This window comes from Pelecanus crispus, chromosome 12 (assembly GCF_030463565.1).
Source record: "Pelecanus crispus isolate bPelCri1 chromosome 12, bPelCri1.pri, whole genome shotgun sequence".
NCBI lineage: Eukaryota > Metazoa > Chordata > Aves > Pelecaniformes > Pelecanidae > Pelecanus > Pelecanus crispus.
The window spans coordinates 28,140,269-28,162,638 of record NC_134654.1 but is presented as its reverse complement, the minus strand read 5'-3'; the positions used below and the strand labels follow the sequence as shown (position 1 = coordinate 28,162,638).

At 68.8% G+C, this 22,370-nt stretch overlaps 3 protein-coding genes across 3 annotated transcripts; 1 reads left to right on the top strand and 2 right to left on the bottom strand.

The window, feature by feature from the left end:
* Positions 1-2,973: 2,973 nt before the first annotated feature.
* On the bottom strand, positions 2,974-4,434 carry GPR142 (G protein-coupled receptor 142). Its single transcript, XM_075720210.1, has 2 exons — positions 4,305-4,434; positions 2,974-3,842 (listed from the first exon to the last, which is right to left on the bottom strand). Exons 1-2 carry the CDS (start codon positions 4,432-4,434, stop codon positions 2,974-2,976), a joined length of 999 nt encoding a protein of 332 aa, XP_075576325.1.
* Positions 4,435-9,648: 5,214 nt separating this feature from the next.
* Positions 9,649-13,079, top strand: BTBD17 (BTB domain containing 17). The gene is made up of 3 exons (XM_075720206.1): positions 9,649-9,739; positions 11,022-11,298; positions 11,999-13,079. The coding sequence occupies exons 1-3, from the start codon at positions 9,649-9,651 to the stop codon at positions 13,077-13,079; spliced, it is 1,449 nt and encodes a 482-aa protein (XP_075576321.1).
* Positions 13,080-13,636: 557 nt separating this feature from the next.
* On the bottom strand, positions 13,637-21,995 carry KIF19 (kinesin family member 19). Its single transcript, XM_075720165.1, has 18 exons — positions 21,981-21,995; positions 21,836-21,916; positions 19,963-20,073; positions 19,763-19,850; positions 19,541-19,677; positions 19,275-19,400; positions 19,013-19,195; positions 18,770-18,916; positions 18,544-18,666; positions 17,562-17,688; positions 17,305-17,458; positions 17,033-17,219; positions 15,967-16,237; positions 15,678-15,757; positions 15,450-15,622; positions 15,233-15,357; positions 14,770-15,048; positions 13,637-13,647 (listed from the first exon to the last, which is right to left on the bottom strand). Exons 1-18 carry the CDS (start codon positions 21,993-21,995, stop codon positions 13,637-13,639), a joined length of 2,418 nt encoding a protein of 805 aa, XP_075576280.1.
* Positions 21,996-22,370: the final 375 nt, after the last annotated feature.

Below are 22,370 nucleotides of genomic sequence, written 5' to 3'. Positions count from 1 at the left end.
GCCTCAGTTTCCCCCAGGGAGCCGGGGTTCAGCCTCGCAGGGCCTGGCAGTAGCCCCTGCTCTCCGGCAAAGGCTCAGCCTTGGATAACCGGTGCCAGGAGTGTGGGCCGGCCGCCCCCGCGCCGACGCTGACCCGGGCCCAGGCGGCGGAGAGGCCGCGCTGCACGCGGTTTCCTGCCGGCTGCTTCCTTCCGCCGCGGGGGGCCGGCGGGTTTCCCGGCTGCTGACTCAGCACGAGCCCCCCGCGACCCCCGCGGGGCCGCTGGCAAGCGTCCGTCCCCCTGTGCCCGCCGCTTTCGCCCTCGCGTCCGTCTGTCCTCCCGCCACGGTGGGTGATTTCCTCCCCCCGCCTTCCCGTGGGGACCTTTCCCTGGCTTTCCAGCCCTTGCTGCATGCCCCTGGGGTTTTTGTAGGTCCTACAGAAACACCCCACCAGGGAGGCGGCTGTGGGACAGGTTGGGTGCGATGCCGCCGCACGATGGCTGCCTTGCGGGGACCAAGCGTGGGCTGCGAGGGACCGGCTGCCCTCGGTCCCCTCCTGTGCCGTGTGCCAGGCGGTTGGTCCCTGGCACGGCCCTTTCGGCGAGGGCAGAGCCCGGCCCCGGTTCCCCGGTGCCCCGGGCAGGCTGGGGACGGCAGTCCCCGTGTCAGGACCGGGCAGAGCCGCTCCCTCCAGCACAGCAGCCGCGGTGAGGGGCTGGGACGCAGCTCGGCATGGCACCGGGACCTGGGCCAGGCTTCCCTCTCGCTTCACTCCGAAAACATCAGCACGCCGGGCGCATTTTTTCCAGGCTTACCTTTCCTACGGAGCCACAGGGCCGGGCAGCTGGCGTGGCTGGCACTGCTGGCGTGGCCGGCACGGTGGCACAGATGACCGAGCCCCGGCTCCGCGGCGGCTCTTGCTCGGCCAGCCGCGGCAGCTCACCTCGGGACGGCGAGAGCCGTACCTGGGGCCGGGGGGATCCCGCTCGCCCTCCCGGCTGCCTCCCCGCTGCCACTGCCGCTGCTTGGGCCGGGGCTGGGGAGCTGTTTTCCACCCAAGCCGGTTTTGTCCAGACCGGAGCCCCCCTCGCCGCCGGCGGACGCGGTCAGCACATTTCCACCTCCTTCTCCAAGTAAATAAGCGCTGGTTGGCGAGGGGGGGGCTGGTGGCGGCCCCGGCCTGCCGCAAGCGGTGCCGGAGCTCCTGCCAAACGCTGCCCTTGCTGGCAGAGCCCCCCTGCCCCGTGTCCCCTCCAGCCCTGGCCAAGGGTCCTGGGGTGGGATCCGGCCCTGGAAGCCCCCAGGGATGGGTGCCTGCCGGGTGGGAGGTGCTGGCCGGGTTAATATCTAATCTCTTCCCAGTCCTGCTCTCCTCACATGCCAGAATTAATGGAGCGAGCACCTCCCAGGTACCACCTGCGCCACCGGGTCAGGGTTTAACCCTGTCACCGGGAGTACGGGCAGAGCCAGATCCTGCCTGGCATAAGGCAGCACCGCCGGCAGGGTCTGCCCACGCAGGGGACCGATCCGGCTGCGGGGCCCCGGCTGTGTGCCGGTGTGGCTCAGCCCCACGTCCCGGGGGGTTTTGGCTCATCCCGCGAGCACCAGTGGCAAACGCCGTGCCCCATCCCACCCTGGTGCCAGGCACAGCTGGGGCTCAGCAGGGCGGGCATGGGGGGAATCTCCGTGTCCTGCCTGGGGCGGCCCAAAATCCCCCCCGGCTGCTGTTCTGCCGGGCTCTGGGGAGTTAGGGGGGAAAGCTGGTCTGTTTGGGGGGATTAGGCTAAGGACCTTATGGGGGGATTAGGGTGGGGAGTGGGACAGGCAGGGCTGCTGTGGGGTGCCAGGGGTGCCAGCTCCGCAGGGCGTCCTGTCCCTGCCCTCTTGTGGCAGCTGGGGACAGAGAGGCTGGCATGGCACAGCCGCTCGCCCAGCTTGGCACTGGTATAACTGGGAGGGTGGCACTGGCGCTGGGTGCGCTCCATGCAGGGGAGTGGGGGGAGCATCGTGAGCCCCCTCCCTTGCAGCTGGTGGGAGATGCTGCACACAGGGTGCCCGGGGGGCTGCGGCTCTCCCGGGTGTCCCTGGGGGAATAATGGGTGGGGGCCAAATCCTGCAGAACCCAGAGCTGGGGGTCTTACCGTGTGCCCAGACCCCGCAGCTGCGGGCGCTGGACCCCGTGGCCGCTCCCTCGCAGCACCCCCCAAAGGCACCAGGGCAGGAGCACTGGGCTGGGACCCCTGCGCCCATGGGTGCTGGTGCAGGGTGCCCCCCATTCCGGCTGCTCCCGGGGAGCCGGACTCAGGCAGTTTTGGTGTCAGCATGGCAGTTTATGGAGGAAGGACCGTCCCGCCGGCACCGAGCGGGCACTGCGTCCTCGCCAGGGCCCGCAGGCGCTCACCCGCACCCACCGCCCCTCACCACGGGGCAGCTGCGCCCGCTGGGTTCCCTGGGACATTTGGTGCGGTGGTTCGGCACGGGCTGGAGCTGATGCGGGAGATGGTCGTGCTCCCTGGCCATGGCCAGCCACGGGAAGCCCCATGAACCCCACGGCCGGAGGGGAGCCCAGCCTGGGAGGCGGGCACACGTGGGGCAGGCAGCAGCTCCTGCCACCGAGCCAGGGTGCAGCCTTGCTGCCCCGTGGCCGAATTTCCCAGGGAGGCTGAACGCTGCATGTCCTGAACGCTGCACGTCCCAAGGGGCTGAGCATGGGCACAGCTGAGCTGCCCGTCCCGGTGCGGCTCAGGCGCGGGCAGGGGTCTCTGCGGCACAGCGGGTGCCCCGTGGCCCCAAACAAGTGCAACACCGGCTGGGCACAACCATCTCCTCTTGCCGCCGGCACCCGCGTTAGCCCCCAGCTCTACGGAGGGCAGGCGTCGTGGGGGCAGCATCCCCGGAGCGGGGTCTCGCCAGGTCCTGGGGGGATGCGTGGGGCTGGGCGAGCACCGGGACCCCCAGTTGAGTGCCACTGTGGCTGGCAGCAGCCGCGGCTCAGAGGGCCGTGCCGGCCAGCAGCTCCAGCGGCTTCAGGGCCGGGGGTGGCAAGCGGCCGCTGCCGGGCCGGGGGCCGTGCCGGAGGTGGGCCCGGAGCACCTCACCCACCGAGCGGCGGAAGGTCTGGCTGACGAAGCAGTAGAGGAAGAAGTTGAGGGTGGTGTTGAGCATGGCCACCATGTTGGCGATGTCCAAGGCCAGGTGCACGCGCCAGTCCCTCTTGACCGAGGCCACGTAGAGGTGGCAGATCATGACGATGGTCCGGGGAGCCCAGAGCACGACGAAGACGGTGGTGACGGCCAGGAGGAGGGCCGTGGTCTTGCTCAGGCGGGATCGGCCGCCCCCCGAGCGCCTCCGCCGCTTCAGCTTGAGGATGATGATGGAGTTGGCGGCCAGGAAGATGCTGCAGGGCAAGAAGTAGATGGTGACGCAGTGCACCCACTTGAGCACCCTGTCCAGGGCGGTGGGGGGGTCGGCGTCACGCCACACGTCCAGCCACCAGTAGAAAGGGATGCCCGTGGCCAGAGCCACGGCGAAGACGGCTGCGATGATCTTGCGGGTGCGCCGTGGGTAGGAGACGGCGCGGTACCGCAGCGGGTGGCAGAGGGCCACGTAGCGGTCCACGGTCAGCAGGACGGTGACCCAGATGGAGGCGTGGTTGGCCGTGAACTCCAGCACGTTGACGGTGTGGATGAAGGCGCTGGGCACCGCCCAGGCCAGGATGGCTGTCTGCAGGATGAAGCCCACAAAGATGATGAAGACCTGGGTGAGGATGTCGGAGGTGGTCAGGGCCAGCAGGTACCAGTACGATGACTTCTTGGTCCTCGTGGCCAGGCGGGACAGGGCCACAGCGGTCAGGATGTTCACTGCGGGGACGGGAGCGGTGAGACCCTGGGGCTCGCAGCCCCCACCCCAGCACCCGGGTGTGCCCAGGCTCTCCCAGGGCAACCGGCCCCAGCTGGGGTGGGGAGCTATAAATATCACAGTGCAGCGGGGATTTCCTGAGCTGATTAATCTGTTCCCTGTGTCAGCCCAAACAACGCAAATACCATCTGTGCCTGCTACTGCGGCACCTGCCGCGCCGGGCTGGGCTTTCCGGCCGGGACCAGGGGGCCCTGGGGAGCAGGTTGGGTTTTCCCCACCCCTGAGGACCCTCCTCCCCATCCCCAAAAGCCCTGGGGCTGGGACAGGAGCAGAGGCTTTGCTGGCAGCAGAAGGCACAGGCTGGGCTGAGCGTGCACAGCTCAGCACCCCTTGCAGGGGCTCAGCACCCCTTGCAGGGGCTCAGCACCCCGGTGGGTGCAGCCCCCCCGCCCCAGCCCCCTCACCTGGCAGCCCCAGCCCCAGCAGCACGCTGTAATACACGATGGGGAAGATGCCGACCACGCAGGGCGACCGCTCCGGCTGTGCCGCCTCGCCGGCCCACGCCACCGCCGTGCTGTTGGGCACCGGGACCATCGCCTCCCGCCGCAGGCCGGCTGTGGGGGGAGACAGGGATCGTCAGGGGGTTGGGGGCTCAGCTGGGACACGGCACTGGGGGCTCAGGGCCGGTTGGCTCCCATGGGTGCCATTGCCCCAGGTCTGCCGCCATGTCTGCCTGCGATGCCACGTCTTGGAGCTGCCCACAGATGCTGCGGGGCAAGGGACCTCGGATCCAGGCCCCATGGGGACAGCAAGGTGACAGTCCCTGCAGCAGAGGGGGGCTCTGCTACCGGAGATGCTCCTTGTTTATCCCCTTGGCTCCGTTTATCACCTTGAAAAAACAAAACCGGATTAAAACACCGTGTTCTTGAGCGGCGGCCAGGGGGGTGAGGCCCTGGGTCCTGGCCCGGCTGCTGCCCGCGGGGACCCACGGGTGGCAGGGGGTCCCAGAGGTGCCAAGGGGGGGGGGGTCCCAGAGGTGCCAAGGGGGGGGGGTGTCTCAGAGGTGCCAAGGGGGGGGGGTCCCAGAGGTGCCAAGGGGGGGGTCCCAGAGGTGCCAAGGGGGGGGGTCCCAGAGGTGCGAAGGGGGGGGGGGTGTCTCAGAGGTGCCAAGGGGGGGGGGGGGGGGGCGGTGTGTGTGTCTCAGAGGTGCCAAGGTGGTGGTGGGGGGTGTCTCAGAGGTGCCAAGGGGGGTGTGTGTGTCTCAGAGATGCCAAGGGGGGTGTGTGTGTCTCAGAGGTGCCAAGGGGGGGGTGGTGTGTCTCAGAGGTGCCAAGGGGAGGGGTGGGGTGTCTCAGAGGTGCCAAGGTGGGGGGGTTGTGGTGTGTCTCAGAGGTGCCAAGGTGGGGGGGGGGGGGGGGTGGTGTGTCTCAGAGGTGCCAAGGGGGGGTGTGTGTCTCAGAGGTGCCAAGGTTGGGGGGGGGTGGTGTGTGTCTCAGAGGTGCCAAGGTGGGGGGTGTGTGGTGTGTCTCAGAGGTGCCAAGGGGTGTGTGTGTGTGTCTCAGAGGTGCCAAGGGGGGGGGGGTGTGTGTGTCTCAGAGGTGCCAAGGGGGGGGGGGGGGGGGTGTCTCAGAGGTGCCAAGGGGGGGTGTGTGGGGTGTCTCAGAGGTGCCAAGGGGGGGGAAGGTGTGTGTCTCAGAGGTGCCAAGGGGGGTGTGTGGGGTGTCTCAGAGGTGCCAAGGGAGGGGGGGGGGGGGGGGGTCCCAGAGGTGCCAAGGTGTGGAGGGTTCGGCCATCTCCAGGCTGCCAGCCGGGTCCTTCGCCAGCTCCCCCCGCATGAGGCAGCGGGGCCGGAGGAGCCTGGCAGCGGCCCTGCCCGCGGCCCTGCCCGCACCCCGCGCCCGGATCGGGCCCACGCTGCGCCCGACCATTCATAAACCCGGGCGGCACCACCCACTCCCGAGCTCTGCGCTTCTATTGGCTAGAGGGGGACGAGGCTTTAACCAATCGGAGAGGCGTCCTCCAGGAATGGGGAGGCTAAACTTGAGCGCTGCGTTCTGATTGGTCGGAATCCCTCCCCCGCCCTCAATGAGCATCTCCCGAGAGGGACCGCGACTCCCCTGGGCCCTAGTGCCTGACGAGGGTGCGGGGGGTCCTGAGCCCGGGGGGTGCGGGGTGTGTTTGGGGGATCCTGAGCCCGGGGAGGGGGTGATGGGGGGTCTTCAGCCCGGGGGGATGCGGGGGGGGGTTCCTGAGGCCAGGGGGGTGCGGGGGGGAGTCCTCACCCCGCGGGGGGCGCAGGGGGGTCCTGAGCCCGGGGAGGTGCGGGGGGGTGTCTTCAGCCCGAGGGGGTGCAGGGGGGGGTCCTGAGCCCGGGGGGGGGGATACTGGGTACTGCTCTGGCCCCAGTCTGACCCTGGCCCCACAGGGACCACAAACTCGTCCAGTCCCAGTCACTGCAGAGCCCCAGGAGCGGGGGGACATGCGCAGGGGGATGCCAATTAACTGCAAATTAAATCTGGCTAATGAGCAGGGGCGAGTCCAGTCCCTTCATGTCCCCCAGGGAACTGGGGCATCGATCGGCCGCAGCTGCGGCGGGAGGGCGGGCAGCCTTTCCCAGCCCTGATCCCCTCTGCTCCGCGGGGGGGGTGGTGTCTGGGTCCAGTCTGGTCCCCCCTTGCCCCCCCCCAGCCCGGGGTCCCGCTCCCCAAACCCTGCGGGAGAGGGGCTCTCACCTGGGTGGCCCCCGTGCCACCCGCCGGGTGTGCGGTGACACCTTCCCTGGGCCCGGAGAGCCACCGGTGTCTGTGTCCTAATGGTGGCTGTGTCCCCACCAGTGTCCGTGTCCTTGCAGATGGCCGTGTCCCCGCCGGTGTCCGTGTCCTTGCAGATGGCCGTGTCCCCGCCGGTGGCCGTGTCCTTGTGGATGGCTGTGTCCCCACTGGTGTCCGTGTCCCCACCAGTGGCCGTGTCCCCTCCGGCACCACCGCGGGGCTGGCAGGAGCCACCTGGCACGGGTCGCTATGGTGAGCCAACCCTCCACCGCCTCAGCCACAATTACCGGAGCCGGCACAGCTGCTCTCTGCATCTCACCGGGGGCTGGGGGATGGATGCCATGTCCCATGGTGACCCCCAGCACCGGCACCAGGGTCTCCCACATTCCCCCATGGCCCGCAGCCCATGCCACCCTGCCCGCTGATGTCCCCACGGGGGGCACGAGGGTCCCTGGGCTGCAGCGTTGAACCCCGGGCTGGCACCGTGCTGGCAGCTCACCAGGCGCACGCTCCCGGCAAGCTGTTGTTTTGCAGGCAGGTGGTTAAATGAGGCATTGGTGGACGCGGTGAGCCATTAACCGGCTGCGCCGTGGCGGGGGGCCCCTGCATCCCCCAGCTGGCCTGCGCCTCGCCGTGACATGGGAATGCCCGCTGGGGCTGTGCGCTCTGCCTGCACCCCACTCTTGGGGCTCCCCTGCCCCACGGGGCCACAGAGCTTGGGGTCCGGCCCCACACCGGGCATCGCCTGCCTGTCCCTGCGAGGAGGAGGGTGCAGTGAGGGGGGTGTTGGGCTCTTCTCCCAAATAACCAGCGATAGGATGAGAGGAAATGGCCTCAAGCTGCACCAGGGGAGGTTTAGATTGGATATTGGGAAAAATTTCTTCGTGGGAAGAGTGGTCAAGGATTGGGACAGGCTGCCCAGAGAGGTGGGGGAGTCCCCATCCCTGGAGGGGTTCAAAAAACGGGCAGAGGTGGCACTTGGGGACATGGTTTAGTGGGCATGGGGGTGTTGGGTTGATGGTTGGACTGATGATCTTAGAGATCCTTTCCAACCTTAGATTCCTAGTTTTTAATTCATTATAAAATAATCCAGCCACCAAGGCAGGAAACATGAAATTATGGCTCTCCCCTTAACTGGTTTGGTGGTGGCCTTGGTAGTGTTGGGTTAATGGTTGGACTGGGTGATCTGAAAGGGCTTTTCCAACCTCAACGATTCGATGATTCTACGATTCACAGTGACAGCCAGGCAGCTTCTCCCCAGCCCCTCCGCCCGTGGGTCAGGGCCAGATGGGTAATCCCCACCTCCCCCGGGAGCTGCGGCAACATCTGCCCACGCTCAACATCTGGAGACCCCCGGTAAGCCCGGACCCCTCGCTTGCCCTCCGGGGCCACGGCTGTGCTCAGGGATGGGGCTCCTCTGCCCCGCGTCGCCGTCTCTGCTCCCACGTGAGCCCGAAGCAAACCTGTCCTCAGAAGCCCTTGCCAGTACGAAAGCGGCCACGGCGGCAGCACCGGCCGGCACTGTGCCAGCGCCGGGCAAGCTGACGTAAAGGGGCAGATGGGCTGAGCACCCCCCACTCAGCCGGAGCCCCCCTACCCGGCACGGAGCCCCGGCCATCACCGTCCTACCCCACCGCATGCACCCACAGCCGCCTTCATCCCATGAACCCCTTGCTCCTTGTCCCGCCGGCTGCAGCATGGCATCCCATGGCACGGTGCTGGTGTTGGCAGTGCCGGCTGCGGCACCGCATCCCTCCGTGTGTCCTGGGGGGGGGAGTGGGGCGTGAAACGGGCACCAGCCGCACCGCGCTGTCACCTCGCTCTGCAGCTGAAGGCAAAGCTGCAGCACCGCGGGCACCGGCGCTAATCCCATCAGCCCGGACAGATACTCGATAACCGGGGACGGTTAATATTCCCCGGCACGGCTCCGGCACTGCCACGCGCTGAAGGTCACAGCATCTCCCCCGTGGTGTCCGCAGGAGCGGGGGGCCCGGGTGCTGCACCCCGAGGTGACTTTTTGTGGTGGTCCTGGGGCTGAGTGTGGTGCCCGGCAGCTCCTGCCCGGGGAGCACCAAGCTGTGGGGTACAGGGGGGCCCTGCCCGGCATGGCAGCCCCACGTGCATTCATGGGGAGCCCCGGCGGTGGGTAAGGGGCTGCCGTGCCCGTTCGAGCTGGCCGCCACCATGGTGGGGTCTGTCCCTGCCAGCTGCATCCCCACTGGGAGTCCGGGTCCTGGCTCCCCACCCCATGATGCCACTGGGGCCACAGCCAAAAGTGGGGTGCAGACCCCCCCGCTCCCCCCCAGCTTGCACACAGAGGGGTGCCCATGTCCCGTAGCGGGTTGGGGGCACCCAGCAGCACCCCCAGCCCCACGCCCTGGTGTCACACCGGCCCTGACGCTGCGGGGAGGGGGGCAAACGCTGCCCTGGCCCCATTGTGAAGCCCCTCAAGAGGTGTCGGGGTGGGCGAGGTGCCAGCGGAGGCCGGCGCAGGGCACTCGCACCGCGCAGGCAGCCTCTTGTCTGCAAAGGCTGGGAAAAGGGCAGGCAGTTCCTGCCGGCAGCCCGGATGCCATGGTGATGGGCCGCTGCCGACATGAATACCCATGAGCCGGCGGGGGGAGCGGGGAGGCCACACCGAGCTGTGCCTTGAATGCAAAGACCCCGGCAGCCACCGACCGCGGCACAAAGGGCTGCGGCCATGCACGGGGCTCCAGCGCGGAACAGGCCTGTGGCACAGCACTGCGGTGCCCGGCGGTGGCAGGAGCAGGTGGCAAATGGCGATGCCCCCGTGCCGTGCCAGGGCTCACCGGCGCACCCCGTCACGCCACCCCGGGGTGCGAGGCTGGGGTCCGGGGTCAGGGTGGGATGGACGGGGGCTGGAAGCGGTTCCCTTGGTAACGGCGGGTCCCAGTTTCCACCAATCGATGTGGCGGTGCGGGCGCGCGGGCTGGGAGGGCTCGTGGCCTACATAAGCACCGTGCGGGCACCGTGCGCCCGTGCCGCGCCGAGACCCGGCAGATGCGCTTGCGAAGCCATGGCCAGGCTGACGGGCGCCCGGCCCGTGGCCGCCCGCCGCTGGGGCTGCGCCGCCGCTGCCTTCCTCCTCCTCCTCACCGTGCAAGCCGGTAAGGGTGGCCACGGTTCGGGGGAGGTATGGAGGGGTCCCTGTGCCGTGGGTCCCGCTGTCCTCGCCGGGTGCTGGGGTGCGGCTCGGCCGCAGCGTGGGCGTCCGGTGATGCCCGTGGGAAGCTGAGCACGGCTCTCCAGCAGCCGATGCAGTGCCTGGGGAGGGATGGATGCGGCTCCTGGATGTGCCGTGCCCCATGGCCGTGTCCCACGGCACCCGGGAGGTGCTGGCGGCGAGACCCGGGCTGTGCTCGCCGCTGCCCGGGGAAGGCTTGGTGCCGCGGGCAGCGATGTCCAGCGCCGCGGGGCGAGGGTCTCCCGATCCCCTTCCCCAATCCTGCTCAGTGGGGCTTAAGCTGGCGCTGGGAAGAGTAATCCGCCGGATTGCTGGCCAGCACGATGGAGATTTGAGAGAGATGAGGCCAAATTCACCCCGGGGGAAGGATGCTCTGGGGAGGGGGTGGGAGTTGTGCCAGGCATGAGGGAGAGGAGGAGAAGGAGGAAGGCTCCCCATGCCTACGGGAGCATGGGGACCCCTGCCTTGGTCCCTGTCCCCGCTGGGAGCTTGGCACTGCGGGGACACGGACACGGGGGGACGGTCACCCCCGGTGCGTGCCCATGCCGGGGCCAGGCTGGGCTGCCGGCACACGTGGCCGGAGGAAGGGAGCGAAATTTGGCTGGGCAGGAGGTGCCGGTTTGCAGCGTCAGCGAGGAGGCAGGGATCACACCGGGAGCAGGCATGGCGCGGCAGCTGCCTGCTCAGCGGCACCGGCCCGCAGCGATGCCGGGGCAGACGGTGTCCCCAGGACCCCGTCCCTGGGTGTGGGGACAGAGCGTGCCTGGCTCCCCACACCCACGGGCTCTCGTGTGCCCCCGTGTCAGGCTGGGACATGGGGGGGTCGGGGGCAATGCCCAGGGCTCGCTCTGCCCGCAGCGGGGATGGGATTGGGGCTGGCAGACCGGGCTGCGAGCCAGCGTTGCCCGGCACAGGGCCATTTCCCAGCACGTCCCAGCCTGGGACATGGTGGTCTCACCCCTTCTGCTGCAGAAAAGCAGTTTTTTGGCTCCCAAGGACACAAATGTCCCCGTGTCCCCTCATCCTCCCCTTGGCACCAGCCAGCCCTTCGGCACTGGGGGGAGCGGAGGGAGGACGTGCACAAAGCCAGCCTTCCCCAGCCCCCCGTTAACCACGCGCAGCCCCACAGCTGGGTCCCACGCTGCTGTACCCCAGCACTCCGTGCCCAGTTCTTGGGGTGCAGCACCGGTCCCATGTCCCCGCAGCCCAGAAAGCCGACTTCAGCGGCGATGCCACGGTGGCCACCATCAACCACTCACTGACGCTGCTGCAGCGGCTGCAGGAGCTGCTGCAGAACGGCAACGGCAGCGACTCGGTGCTGCGGGTGCGCACGGCTGCCTCTGACGAGGCCAAGGTCTTCCACACCCACCAGCTGCTGCTCGGCCTCCAGAGCGAGGTCTTCGAGACCCTCCTGCGCAACCAGAGCGTTGTCACCCTGCACGAGCCGCCCGAGATGGCTGCGCTCTTTGAGAAGTTTATCAGGTACGTGGGGACCCCGGGGATGGGGACATCAGGAGGGACGCAGCTCCTCTGGGGACCACGGGAACCCCACGGGATGGGGATGTTGGCAGGGATGCAGCCAAGGAGGGAGGATGCTCCCCTGGGGACTACGGCGACTTCCCGGGATGGGGATGCTGGCAGGGATGCAGCCAAGGAGGGAGGATGCTCCCCTGGGGACTACGGAGACCCCCCGGGATGGGGATGCTGGCAGGGAAGTGGCCAAGGAGGAGGAATGTTCCCTTAGGGATTATGGGGACCCCACGGGATGGAGATGCCTGGAGGCATGTGGTCAAGGAGGGAGGATGCTCCCCTGGGATTTACAGGGACCCCACGGGACAGGGATGCTGGCAGGGATGCAGCCAAGGAGGAGGAACGTTCCCTTGGGGATTATGGAGACTCCATGGGCTGGTGATGCTGGCAGGGATGCAGCCAAGGAGGAGGAATGTTCCCTTGGGGATTATGGAGACCCCATGGGCTGGGGATGCTGGCAGGGATGCAGCCAAGGAGGGGGGATGCTCCCCTGGGATTTACGGGGACCCCTGCGATGGAGATGCTGGCAGGGATGCAGCCAAGGAGGGGGGATGCTCCCCTAGGGCCCACGCTGTTGGAGCCTGGGGCTGGGCGGCAGCTTGGGAAGGGGATCGGGGGACACCAGTGTCCCCACCACGCACCTCTGTCCCAGGTACCTGTACTGCGGGGGGGTCTCCATCCTGCTACACCAAGCCATCCCCATGCACCAGCTGGCCAGCAAGTACCGGGTATGGGGGCTGCAGCGCGGCGTGGCCGACTACATGAAGACCCACCTGGCCAGCGAGTCGAGCCAGGGCCACGTGGTGGGCTGGTACCACTACGCCGTGCGCATTGGGGACGCGGCGCTGCAGGAGAGCTGCCTCCAGTTCTTGGCCTGGAACCTCTCGGCCGTGCTGGGCAGCGCCGAGTGGGGCTCGGTGAGCGTGGAGCTGCTGCTGCTGCTGCTGGAGCGCTCCGACCTGGTGCTGCACAGCGAGCTGGAGCTCTACACCGCCGTGGAGGGCTGGCTGGGCCGCCGGCAGCCCGAGGGGCCCGTTGCCGAACGGGTGCTGCGCGCCATCCGCTACCCCATGATCGCGCCCAGCCAGCTCTTCCGGCTGCAGGCGCAGTCGGCGGTGCTGGCGCGGCACTACGGCGCGGTGCAGGACCTGCTCTTCCAGGCTTTCCAGTTCCACGCCGCCTCCCCGCTCCATTTTGCCAAGTATTTTGACGTCAACTGCAGCATGTTCCTGCCCCGCAACTACCTCGCGCCCAGCTGGGGCTCCCAGTGGGTCATCAACAACCCGGCGCGGGACGACCGCAGCACCAGCTTCCAGACCCAGCTGGGTCCCAGCAGCCACGACGCTGGTAAGCGGGTGACCTGGAACGTCCTCTTCTCGCCGCGCTGGCTGCCCGTCAGCCTGCGCCCCGTCTACTCGGACTCGGTCTCGGGCGCCGTCCAGTCAGTGCGGATTGAGGACGGTCGCCCGCGGCTCGTCATCACCCCGGCCACAAGCAGCCCCGATTTTGCCGGCGTCAGCTTCCAGAAGACGGTGCTGGTGGGTGTGCGGCAGCAGGGCCGCGTCTTGGTGAAGCACGCCTACAGCTTCCACCAGAGCTCGGACGAGGCGGCCGACTTCCTCGCCCATGCCGACCTGCAGAAGCGCACCTCCGAGTACCTCATCGACAACTCCCTGCACCTCCACATCATCATCAAGCCCGTCTACCACTCCCTCATCAAGGTGAAGAAGTAACGAGGCAGAGCGGGCTGCCGCAGCTGGACTGGCCCCAGCCCCGCGGGGCGGCTCCTGCTCGCTCCTCCTGCTCATAGGTAGACGGAGGTCTCCATGCTGGGGTGCCCCGGGGCTGCTCTCCGCCACCCACCCCTCCTCGATTGTCCCCCTGCCACCTCCCGTCCCCATCGCTGTCCCTGCAGAGAGCTGGGGACAGAGGACGCTGGCAGCCCCCCAGCCCCGTGCGGGTGGTGCAGGAGGCGAAATGTGCAGCCCACAGCCCCGTCCCGGGCTTACAAACCCCAACGGGCGAGAAGATGGGGACAGGGACAACCCGGCCCTCCTGTGATGCCACCCCTGCGGCAGCGGGTGCCCTCTGTGCTGGGCGGCGAGGCCGTGGCGCTGGGTCCGGCTGCCGGCACGGGTACCCTGGCAGCAGCACGCCAGGGCTCGGCGGTGAGCTGGGTGCGTGCCCAGGCTGGGGCGGGTGGTCCGGCTGCTTGCCCCGGCGGAAGAGGCTTGGGGGGCACCGGCCCCGCTCCCGGCCGGCAGCTGCCCCTTCCCTGCCCGCGCACCCCTCACACCCTTCCTAATAAAAGCAGAAAACGAGTGTGGGGCGTGCGCGGGCGTCTTCGGGGGGTTCCCCATCCCCGGGGACGGGCAGGGGTGCGTCGGGCTGGGCACAGCAGCCACACCACTCCTCGGCTCAGCACCCCTCCTTTTAACGTAACCCCTCGGAAGGACAAACGCCCATCCAGATGCCCCGTGCCCAGGCGGCCCCATTGGTACCCGGCAGTGCAGGGTGCACGGCTGCATCTGCTGGGTGCTGAGCACCCACAGGGGCCCTTCCTGGCGTGTCTCTAGCCAGGGTCACTGCCTGGCATGGCTGCATCCCTCCCTGGGGGCTTGGGTCCCTGCCTGGGGGTGGGTTTGGCACGGGGAGGGCTGCTCTGCTCCCTGCCCCTCTCCCACCAGCCGTGCCCGTGGCAGAGTCGGCTCCAGCGGGTTGCACGGGGGCACGGGGTGCCACGGGCAGCCCTCGGCACGGGGCATGCCGCACGGCGCTGGGGCTGGCAGTGCGGGCGCTCAGCCCACTGGCTTGGCACAGGAGCCGGTCCCCCTCCAGCAAAGCGCTCGGCTCGGTGCCAGTGACTCCCTCCATCCTTGCCGGAGGCCCTGGCACCGTTCCGGGTAAGGCAGCTGAGCCACGGGCGCTGGCCCTTCCTGGGGCTGGCGGGGAGCTGGAGGGGGAGCAGCAGAGCCGGGACCCCAGCACCTGGGGAAGGGGCACTGCAAGCAGTGGCCCCGGGTGCTGGGCTGGGGTGTGGGGAGCGGCGATGGCCCCTGCACCCCATCCCCAGCCGGGGCTCACCTGGCAGCTGGCGGCATGGCAGCTTTGCTCCAGGCAGGGCTTTGGGGGGTCCTTGGGTGCTGGCGTGCTCGGAGCAGCTCTGCAGCATGTGGGACGACGGCGGGGGGACCCTGGGGGCTACCAGCTGCCGGAGAGAGGGTCCGCGGCGCTTTGGGGAGGAACCGTGCTGTGCCGGGGGGGATGATGCGTGCTGTAGGGTGCTGACACCCCGACGGTGGGCAAAGGGATGCCAAGGGGAGCTGGGGGTGGCCTTCGCGCCCTGCCCTCCTCCCCATCGCCTCACCAGGTCAGGTCGGCACCGCCTCGCCGGGTGCACGACCCCCCCATGCCTGCACCTACCCCACAGCCGGCGACCTCGAAGGACCGCGCCCGCCTGGATCTCCTTCTGCCATCCAGCGACTCCTTCGTCCCCAGCTCCTTGCCGCCATTCTTGTGTGCCCGCAGCCAGGCGCCTGGGGAGCGGGCGGCCGTCCTCGTCGGCAGCGTGCCGCAGCTCAGGGCCACCCCGCTCCTCCACGGACCCTGACGGGTGCAAGCTGGCACTCTTTGGGATGCGGGACCGGCGCTGGGCGGCCTTAGCCACGATGCTCTTGGTGCTGCTCGACATCTCCCCATGCTCTGCGGCACAGTGGATCCGTCAGTGGGGCACGGCTGCCCACCCGGCCCCGCCGGCCGCTTGGCTCACCCCTGCCTGCTGCCGCCTCCGAGCCGGTCCCACTGCCTGGGGAGGAGCTGTGCCGGGTGCTCAGGGTGGCCCGTGATGTGTGCTGCTGGGACACGCAGCACCCATAAGCATCCCCACCTCCGTGCTTCGGTGCTGGGGGCACGGCTGTGCTCACCTGGGCTACCGTGCCTTGGCCGGGAGGTGGGGTGGGCACCGCCACGCTCCCCAGCTGCTGTGCCTGTGGGGTCTTCTTGAACGCGGCGCTGCCAGGGAGAGGACACCCCTTACCCGCTGCCACGGCTGTGGGGTGTATGCAGCCCTGTGTGCCCAGGAGTTGGTGGGTGCCCACCCGTACCTGTCCCCCGTGGGGTGCAGGGGTGGGAGGGCATTACGCCGCGGCAGCGTGGGGTGTTGGCACCTCTGCGCCCACGCACTGTCCCGGTCGGAGGCCGGCAGGCTCTCTGTGCCGGTCACCTGCGGGATCTTGGGCAGGGACGTGCCCTGGGCAGGGGACAGGGGGTGAGTGCCCTGCCTGGGGTGCAGGGGGTCCCCTGCCACCCTGCCCTACCTCAGGGGTGCCAGCGTCCCCGGGGGCCCCCGCCAGCTCCCGCAGGTAGGTCTCGTACAGCTCCTGCAGTGGCCGTGGCACCGACAGCTGGTGGTCTGCCAGCGAGAGGAGAGGGTGGCGAGCATCAATCGGGCTGCGTGCCGTGCCAGGCTCGGGTGACAGCATCGTGGCTAAGTCACGACACCGGGGACGCTTTGCCTTGCGGCACATCCCGTTGCAATAAGCAGGAGACGCTGCAGGACTCCCAGTGCGACGACACATGAGAGGTCCCTTTGTCACGGCAGAAGTCACGGGAGGGACGCACCAGCGATGAGCTGCTGCTGCTGGTGGATGATGCGGGCGCAGAGGGCCCGGTGCCGGTCGAAGCGTTGCACGGCGGTGGCTGGCAGGTGCCAGAGGCCACCCTCGAGCCGGGTTCGGGAGCGCGTCTCTGCCATCTCCAGCTCCAGCCGGTGCAGACGGCGCAGCAGGGCCAGCACCTCCCGCTGCTCCTGCGAGCTGCTCCGATGCCGCAGGGCCTCTTCCGGCTGCTGCAGGTGCTGCTGGCTCTGCCGGGAGCGCCGTGCCGGCTCTGCCTGCAGGCATGCAGCGGGGTCAGGGTCCCTGCCCACAGTCAGCATCCTTGCCACAGGGTTACCATCCCTGCCCATGGCACCAGCACCCCTCCCATGGGGTCACCGTCCCTGCTATGGGGTCACTGTCCCTGTCCATGGTGCCAGCATCCCTGCTAGGGGGTCACCATCCCTGCCCATGGCACCAGCACCCCTCCCACGGGGTCACCGTCCCTGCCATGGCACCAGCACCCCTGCCACAGGGTCAGTGTCCCTGCCTATGGTGCCAGCAGCCTTGCCACAGAGTCACCATCCCTGCCATGGCACCAGCACCCCTGCCACAGGGTCACCGTCCCTGCCTATGGCACCAGCACCCCTCCCACGGGGTCACCGTCCCTGCCACGGCACCAGCACCCCTGCCACAGGGTCACCGTCCCTGCCTATGGCACCAGCACCCCTCCCACGGGGTCACCGTCCCTGCCACGGCACCAGCGTCCCTGCCACAGGGTCACCGTCCCTGCCTATGGCGCCAGCAGCCTTGCCACGGGGTCACCATCCCTGCCACGGCACCAGCACCCCTGCCATGGGGTCACTGTCCCTGCCCATGGCACCAGCACCCCTGCCATGGGGTCATCGTCCCCACCACGGTGCCAGCACCCCTGCCAGGGCCCTTTGCCCCTGACCCACACCCCAATCCATGAGTATCTGTGTCCCCCCCAGGCCTGCTTGGGGACCCGTGCCGCTGGGCTGAGACTTGTCAAACTCAGCTCCTTGGTGACGGGGTTTCAGCCACTGGCAGTGGGCATGGGGGTCCCAAACCTTCCGCTGCCGGAGCCTGTGCTTCTCCTCCACTGGAGCCGCGATGCTCTCGTGGGCAGCAGCCGCGTCGGGTGGCTCTGGCACATCCAACCGCTTGTCCCCCGTGTCTGCGTCCCTCTCGCCGTCACCGGGGCCGTCCAGCTCCCCCCGCTCCTCCTTGCTCCGCTGCCAGCCCTGCCGTGTCCTGCTGCAGGGAGGAGGGGGTGGTCTTACCCCAGCCTGGCTTGCTGGGGGAACCCAATCCCCGGGGCGGGCGCTTTGCACCCACGTACCGGGCGAGGAGGTGCTGGGCGTGCAGCTCGGTGCCCTCCGGCTGGAGGAGGAGGTGGTGCATGGCCGCCTGCTCGTGGCGGGCACTGAGCAGCTCCTCCTGCACACGGCCCAGCTCCGGGTGGGTGCAGCGGGCACCGTGGGGCTGAACGTGGGCTGGAGGCATGGGGCATCAGTGCCGAGCCCCGCTGGGCTGGGGGAGGGAGGGCAGTGGGGGGCCGGGACGTACCCTGGGTATCGGGGGGGTCCCGGCGCTCACCCTGCCCCGGCTGCCTTGGCTTGGCGTCCCCCCGGCCCTTGAGGCGCTGGATCTCCCTGCGCAGGTCAGCTGCCACACTGCCATACCGTGCCATGTGGTACGAGAGGTGGAGCAGGTTGTGCCTCACCTGGGACGGGGCCGGTGTGAGCGTCCCATGGCCTCGGCACAGCCTGGCCCCAAGCGGGGTCCTAAATGGGGTCCCTGAGCAGGACAGAGCACGTGGAGCAGGTCCCCAAGTATGTCTTTGGGTAGGATCCCCAAGCAAGGTCCCCAGGCAGAGCATGGCTCTATCCCTGTAGGGTCCCCAAGCCGTGTCCCCAAGTGGTGTCCCCAAACCGTGTCCCCATGCAGTGCATGGCTGTAGAGCATGTCCCCATAGGGTCTCCAAGCTGTGTCCCCAAGTGGTGTCCCCAAACCATGTCCCCAAGCAGTGCATGGCTGTAGAGCATGTCCCCATGGGGTCCCCAAACCGTGTCCCCATGGGGTCCCCAAGCACTGCATGGCTGTGGAGCAGGTGCCCATGGGGTCCCCAAGCCGTGTCCCCAAGCCATGCCCCCAGGCCATGTCCCCAAGCACTGCATGGCTGTAGAGCATGTCCCCATAGGGTCCCCAAGCCATGTCCCCAAGCGGTGTCCCCAAACTGTGTCCCCATGCAGTGCATGGCTGTAGAGCATGTCCCCATGGGGTCTCCAAGCACTGCATGGCTGTGGAGCAGGTGCCCATAGGGTCCCCAAGCCGTGTCCCCAAGCTGTGCCCCCAAGCCGTGTCCCCAGGCTGTGTCCCCAGGCGATGCACGGCCACGGAGCAGGTCCTGGGCATCCCACAGCCAGCAGAGCAGTGTCCCAAGTGGCTCCCCTGCTCCGGGCGCCCGCGGGGCAGCGTAAGGACGAACACCTCGTGCCCTCCCTGTTGGGGGGCACTGGGGCCAGGGCTGCTCGGGGAGGGGGCCAGGGGAGGAGGGTACCTGTGCTCCCAGCCCTACCGTGGTGCAGATGCTCTTGGCGCGGTGGGCGTAGGCGAGGGTGCTGCGGGACTCCTCGAAGGCTGTGCTGGCCGGGCTGATGTGGGCGATCATCACCGTCCGGCTGTTGCCCCCGAGCGAGTCCTGGCCATGGAAAGCATGGCTGAGAAGGAGCAGGGCGGGGGGCAGGCTGTGCCCCCTCCCCAGCTCGGACCCTGCCGGGGGGAGCCAGGACCCCCAGCCGCACCTTGAGCAGGCGGGTCAGCTTGCTGTCGCGATAGTTGATGTACGTGGTGCTCGCCTGGGCACTCAGGGCCTTGATGCAGTTGCCCAGGGCCAGCAGCGAGCGGTTGATGTGGGCTCCCTCCTTCATCCTCTGCCCACGGTTCTGCGTCTGGGCAGGGAGGGGAAGGCAGAGGGAAAAATCTGGCAAAAGAGGGGTGAGGGGGGCTCCCCCCAGCCTTGCAACCCCCCCGGGCGGGTGCCGTACCTGCGCCGCCCGCTCGGAGCCTGCCAGGTCGATCATGAAGAGGCGGCCGTGGCGCAGCCGCCCGCCCCGGCGCCGCTGGCGCACGGTGACCTGCAGCACCGCGTGGGAGCGGGACGAGGTGCGGTTGGCGGCCGTGGGCTCCTGTGTCCGCTGCCTGCTCCCCCGCGCCAGCAGCTGCATCACCTGGGGCAGACGGGCAGCACCGGGCAGGGGGTCTCACCAGATCCCCCCGCCCCGTGCCCCGCGGCACCCGCTGGCTCACCTCCTCGGCGTTGACGGCGGAGACCTCAGTGATGCCGGCCACCTGGACGGTGCCGCTGGCGTCCTCCCGCAGTTGCAGGCGGCCCAGCGCGGGGTTCAGCAGGTCCCGGATCATCTCATTGTAGATCTGGGCAGGGGGAAGGAGTTGGGCATGTCCCCCCCCTGCAGCGTGGGGACCTGCAGGGACACCCGGCGTGGGGCAGTGTGCTGCTTGCTGTCCCCTGCTCTCCCTCGGGAAGGGGACGTCCCGGAGCCCCACCGCCGCACCTCGAGGTAGGACATGGAGACCTCGTACTCCGTGTCGCCGCCGGTGTCCTCGATGGCCTGGAAGAGGTCACCCAGGGTGCGGGCGCAGATGCCGGGCTTGCCGTCGGTGCCCAGCATGGTGTAGGTCTTCCCACAGCCTGGGGGAGAGGAGGGGGCTCGCTCGGGGTTGGGACCCCCCCATGGCCACGGAGCTGGCCCCCTCCCCGGCCCCACACCCCTCACCGGTGGGGCCGTAGGCGAAGACGGTGGCGTTGTAGCCGGAGATGACGCCTGCGATGAGGCCCCGGGCGGTGGCACGGTACACGGTCTCCTGCGGGAGCGAGAGGGGCCCCGGGGTGCTGTCCCCCACCTCCACCCGCCGCCCCGGGCACCCCAGCCTGCCTCCACCAGCCCCGCTCCCCCCCGTGCCCCGCGGGACCCACCTGGGTGGCCGTGGAGTCGAAAGCCACGTCGAAGATGTAGGATTTTTCCCGGGAGCGGCTGGCACGCAGGACATCATCGGGGTCTTCCATGGGGTCTCGCAGCACCACGACCTGCCGGGGGACGCGAGCGGGGCTGGCCGGGGGGCACGCACCGGCCCCGGGCACCCACCACCCCCTGCTCCGGGGTCACCTCCAGCCTCCCGTGGAGGCAGAGCACACACGCTGGGCATCGCACCGCCGTGAGCTGTGCTAATTAGCACCCAGGTGGGTCCCATGTTGTAATGAGAGCCCCGTGGGCTGGTGGCATTGCGAGATCCTCCAGGATGTGCACGGACAGATGGATGCACCGGGATGCTCTCCCCAGCCCCGACAAAAAACGGGCAGAGGTGGCACTTGGGGACACGGTTTAGTGGGCATGGGGGTGTTGGGTTGATGGTTGGACTGATGATCTTAGAGATCCTTTCCAACCTTAGTGATTCCCAGTTTTACTTTCATTAAAAAATAATCCAGCCACCAAGGCAGGACACATGAAATTGCTGCTCTCCCCTTAACTGGTTTGGTGGTGGAGTTGGTAGTGTTAGGTAAATGGTTGGACTGGATGATCTGAAAGGGCTTTTCCAACCTCAACGATTTGATGATTTGATGATTCTATGACACTGGGGTATCCCTGATCATCACCCCACCAGTGACTGGGTTCCCAGGGGGACCTGAGCGGGATGTGGCTTTCAGAGCCCAGGCATCAGCACCCCAGCGCTGGGTAATGCAACCGCTCGCCCCTGCAGCCCCCGGCGCTGGTGGGGACGGAGCACCCTGCCCAGGCATCACCTGGGTGTCCCGTGGGGGAACGGCTTCCTCGGAGCCGCATCTTCCCCCATGCTCCTGCCCAGGTACCCTGCATCGCCCACAGCAAAGACGGGAGCAGCAGAGCCAAAGAGGGCACCCTGGCATGGGTGGGGGGCACCCTGGCATGGGGTGGGGGGCACCCTGGCATGGGGTGGGCACTGGGATGTGCTCCCCAGTGGGTCTGAGCCCTTGCGGGACCCCGTGGGTATCCCTCCCCTGCTTTGCCGGGGCCGGCGTCCCCTCCGTGCCAGGGCGCAGGAGGTGCCCGGGCCGGTGCCGGTGCTGGCGGCGCGGGGCCCTTTGTGCTCCTCAATCGTCCCATTGTCCCCAAGCCGGGCTGGGGCTCAAAGCCAGCTCTGTGCGCGGTGCCAGGGGACCTGCCGGGCCAGCCGCCCCGCTGCACCCACCTGGGCACGGCGGCACAAAGGCACCTCTGTGAGCGCTGCCCGCCACGGTGCCCGCTGCCCGCGCACCGAGAGGCGGCTAGGGACGCCGGCACCCCACAGGGACCCTGCGCGTCCCTGTCCCGGTGGGGAATGGCCCCTCGCAGGGTCCCCTGCTCCCAGCGTCCCCGCCGGCTCCCGTTGCGATGCAGATTTTGACCTTTCCCATAACGCAAGCTGCTCCCGCGCTGCTGCCCGACTTCCACCTCCGCCCCGCCTGGCGTGGCCCCCCTCTCCACCCAGGATTTGGGACAGGGACAGGCAGCACTGATGTCCCCCAGCACCGCAAGAAGAGGGGCTCCTGACCCAGAGCCCCCAGAGTTTCCCACCCTACTGCTTTGTTATTGTAGGGTCTCCTGCGGAGGCTGCGAGGCTGCAGGGTAACCCCCCGCCCCAGCCTGCGCTTGGCACACATGGGCATCGCACACGGCGCCGGGCGTGCATCGCGCCGAGGGTCGCATCCTGCCCTGGGGTCCCTGGCCCTGTTGACCCCGCAGGATGGGCACGGGGCAAGCAGGGCAGGGGGGTGAAACGCCAAGGCCAGGCGATGCCCGACGAACCCGTGGGCGCCCGTCCCGCGGCCGTACCTGCTCGTCCACGCGGTGGGCGATGGGCCTGGCCCCCTCCGCCAGCTCGGCCGCGCTCATGGGGCGGATGCGAAGAGCCACCTGCAAGACACGGGGGGTGAGCACAGGGCGGCGGGGATGGGGACAGGGGGACAGGGACACCGACCTGCACGCAAGCCATCGTGGAGGGGTGCGGCAGCCGAGGATTTGGCGGTGCAGTGTCAACGCAGCCCCCGGGACCCCCCCATGCCGGGCGCTGCGATCGGAGGTTCATTTTTCCGGGACGAAAGGGAACACCGCCGGGACTGGCTTTAAAGGGGCAGCCGGGCAGCCTGCCCTCCTCCTGGCACCCAGCCCCTCACCGACGTGGCTCGGGGATGGGTGAGCCTGCGGTGGGGGGACCTTAGAGGGGGCCGGTGCCACGCCTCCGTGCCCCCAAACCCCTCAGGGTGCCCCAGCGGCGTCGGCCAAACCAGCCCCGCGGTGCCAAGGTGCGGGAGCCGAGGGGGGTCTGCAAGCAGAGGTGCCCCATGCAGGGTGCACGGGGTGTGCTGAT

Coding starts and splice junctions, on each gene's coding strand:
- GPR142 (XM_075720210.1), bottom strand. CDS start 4,434: ATGGTCCCGGTGCCCAACAGCACGGCGGTGGCGTGGGCCGGCGAGGCG. Junction 3,843..4,304: donor GCTGGGGCTGGGGCTGCCAG/GTGAGGGGGCTG, acceptor CCGTCCCCGCAG/TGAACATCCTGACCGCTGTG.
- BTBD17 (XM_075720206.1), top strand. CDS start 9,649: ATGGCCAGGCTGACGGGCGCCCGGCCCGTGGCCGCCCGCCGCTGGGGC. Junction 9,740..11,021: donor CCTCCTCACCGTGCAAGCCG/GTAAGGGTGGCC, acceptor ATGTCCCCGCAG/CCCAGAAAGCCGACTTCAGC. Junction 11,299..11,998: donor CTCTTTGAGAAGTTTATCAG/GTACGTGGGGAC, acceptor CCTCTGTCCCAG/GTACCTGTACTGCGGGGGGG.
- KIF19 (XM_075720165.1), bottom strand. Junction 17,689..18,543: donor CCAAGAGCATCTGCACCACG/GTAGGGCTGGGA, acceptor GCCCCGTCCCAG/GTGAGGCACAACCTGCTCCA. Junction 15,758..15,966: donor GCAGCAGCAGCTCATCGCTG/GTGCGTCCCTCC, acceptor TCTCGCTGGCAG/ACCACCAGCTGTCGGTGCCA.